At 42.0% G+C, this 3,062-nt stretch overlaps 1 protein-coding gene across 1 annotated transcript in view; it reads left to right on the top strand.

Moving 5' to 3' along the window:
- Tafa4 (TAFA chemokine like family member 4) overlaps positions 1-2,379 on the top strand; it is a 141,029-nt gene extending 138,650 nt beyond the window's left edge. Inside the window, exons 5-6 of the mRNA XM_031382685.1 lie at positions 346-470; positions 2,200-2,379. Coding sequence (XP_031238545.1) covers positions 346-470; positions 2,200-2,223 — 149 coding nt within the window. The 3' untranslated portion in view covers positions 2,224-2,379. The remainder of the gene's footprint in view (positions 1-345; positions 471-2,199) is intronic.
- The last annotated feature ends 683 nt before the right edge of the window (positions 2,380-3,062 follow it).

Below are 3,062 nucleotides of genomic sequence, written 5' to 3'. Positions count from 1 at the left end.
ATATATATATATATATATATATATATATATATATATGTGCTCTATCTGCATGTGTACCTGCATGCCAGAAGAGGGCATCAGATCCCATTATAGATGGTTGTGAGCTATCATGTGATTGCTGGGAATTGAACTCAGGACCTCAGGAAGAGCAGTTAATATTCTTATTCCTAACAGCTGGGTCTTTCTCCCCCTGCCCCCAACACCAAAGTGGGTCCTTTAAATACACTTATGAAATCCTTCCATTCAGCCAAGTTTGTGTCACTCTGCTACTCTGTATTAAGCTTTGCCACCCATGGGTGGAGGAAGAAAGCATGTCTCAAACACAATGTAACCTTTATTTTCCAGCTTCCATTGTGACTGAGAAGTGGTGGTGCCACATGGATCCTTGCTTGGAAGGAGAGGACTGTAAAGTGCTTCCAGACTCCTCGGGTTGGTCCTGTAGCAGTGGTAATAAAGTCAAAACCACAAAGGCAAGTATGCACCAAAGGCAGCTGTAATTCACAACCACAGTCCAGGTAGCTGTTAACTCTGGGGTGGGGGCGGGTTCCTGCTGGGACGGGATCTCACCAGCATGAGAGCAGCATTGCTTTATGTTGATCAACTAGTCAGGGCTGTGCAACACTGTGCCTTTAGTCTTTCAGAAAAGTGCATTTGCCAGTGCCCCTGTGTGTGTCAGGGCAGTGATTTGGTGGGTGATTATAGACAGGGCTCCTAAATTCACTTCTGCTCCTTCACAAGCCCAATTTAAAGAAAAGGTTTCAGAGTCGACAGAGCAGTGTATCAAAGCAAGAGTCCACCTCCAGATGATTTACTCTGATATAGAGACTGGAGACTGGCGGGTTGAGATTTTTACTCAAGTCTCCCTCAGCTTCTCCCTAGTGGTTCCCATTCTGAATTTCTTTTTGCCTGGTGGAAAATACAGTCTCATTCAGTTCTTCTGTGAGAAAGCAAAACTTGTGTCTACTCAACTAGATCTTAGAAACTTTTACTACCAAATCCTTCCATGACTGCCTTGCCAGCTCCCATTTAATCCACCATCACATTCAGGTGAGTATTGGCTTCCTTCCAGGAGAGACATCATACAGTGGCTTCGACAGCATTTGAGAGGTGTCATTCCTCTAAACAGGGCATCCTAACACCATTGAGCAGCTCCAGTCACTACGCTGGCCCTTCATAGACAACCCTGCAAGAGAGCCCTTCTTTCTGCTCCAACCCCCCTGACCTCCTGTTGGGTCCTGTCACACTGTTTTTGAGGCAACACTTCTTCCCTCTTAGATGAGGTGCTTCCTTCCCATCCTTTCTAGCCAACTCTTATTCTCCCAAGAGCCCATCCTTGGTTGCATCTGTGTTTGGTGTCTCTGAATGTCTGCTAGGCTTACATTTTTCATGATTGCTGTATTCCTCTACTACCCATTTTCCTACCCATTGCTCCCTGTCTATTGTGGGATCTGTGAAGTCAGGGATTTGTCTGTGTTTGCTTATGTTTGTAGGTCGAGATCCAGCTGTGTCTCCATAGCTATTTCTTGAACATCACTTGAGTTAGATGGGCTACAATGATGTCCATTCAACTTCATTTCCCATTAGAACATAGCCTGTCTTTGCTAGTGATACTGTGATGACGATAACCTCTGTATTGACAGGATTTGTGTGGATTCCACCCATCACAGGTTAAAATATTAAAAGGCAATTGCATCTCAACTAAACATGCACAGATTTTTTTTTTGTTTCGTTTTGTCATTATCCCCCAAATAATACAATATAAAGACCATTTCTGGCTTGAGACATGGCTTAGCAGTTAAGAACACTCACTTGCTGCTTTTGTAGAGGACTTGGGTTCAGTTCTCAGCACCCACATGGTGGCTTACAACCTGGGGTAACTCCATTCCAAGGGGATCCAGTGCCTCTTCTGGCCTCCATGGACCCTACATCCATGTAGGGCTTATCAGTGGTCTGTGCTCAGACATATGTGTAGACAAAAATCCTCACACATATAAAAATCATTTCGCTTGTATTTGTGTTGTAGTTGTTATAAGTAATCTAGAGATAATTTAAAGTAAAAAAAAAACCCTGCATATACTATATGCAAGTAGTATACCAATGTAGCTAAGTTTTTAGCATGTATAGTTTTAGATATCTGTGGGAGATCCTGAAGGCAATCCTCTAAAGACACTAACTTACAACTCTCTTTTTACATTACAGGTTAGAGAAAATCTGCAGCGTTAACTCTCCCATACCCCACCATTCCCCGTGGGCCACTCCCAATAAACTCCCAATCACCTAAGCCTACTTTACTCGCTAAGCGAATTCTGCTTCTTGCTTCTGACTCCTTTCAAATGTTCCCATAAGTATCTTCTAAATAAAAAATATTGAAGTCTCCTATGAGGTTAAAAAAATAATCTTCTAACAGTGATTAAAATAAACTTTCATTGTATTTCTTGTAGACTAAGAGATAACATTTTAGAAGATTAAATTTGTATCGATTTTTTGATATAAATGTAAAACAAGATTGAGTGGAAGCCAAGTGAATTCTGGAAACAGAACGTGTGTAAGTAGTTCACTTGGTAAAGTGGCTCTCTCTCTTTATGTGCAGTTAGTGAGAGCATTAGCAGGAAGCAAACCTTTAGGGGTATTTCGCCTTTGTGTGCTGGGAAAATGAGTTTGCTCTTGCTAAATTCTCAATGGTAGTGACATTTCATTCATCTCCTGGAATGATGTAGAAACATAATACAGTTCCCTAAGCCACCATAATACTTGGGTTGCTTTTTTTTTTCTCCCAGTGATATGCCGATTGGGAATAATCTGGAAGGTATAAAGCATCATTTCCTTTATTAATCCAAGTCACTGGGCCTTGAACTGCATAAAACATTTTATGTCTGTTATGGCTTGTATACACACATAAGTTCATTAGGGGAGCCCAGACCACCTCAAATGCTGAGCCTGCCATTCTAGAAGCTGTATCTTTTGCTTGAAATGATCCTGACCTTGTATCACTAGTGGTGAAGGGTGGGATGGGGGAGGAGATATCTGTAAAGGCCAAACAGTGGCCTCCCTGAAGGAGGTAT

The sequence above is a fragment of the Mastomys coucha genome, unplaced genomic scaffold (assembly GCF_008632895.1).
Source record: "Mastomys coucha isolate ucsf_1 unplaced genomic scaffold, UCSF_Mcou_1 pScaffold20, whole genome shotgun sequence".
Classification (NCBI taxonomy): domain Eukaryota; kingdom Metazoa; phylum Chordata; class Mammalia; order Rodentia; family Muridae; genus Mastomys; species Mastomys coucha.
This window is presented reverse-complemented; position numbering and strand designations above follow the sequence as displayed.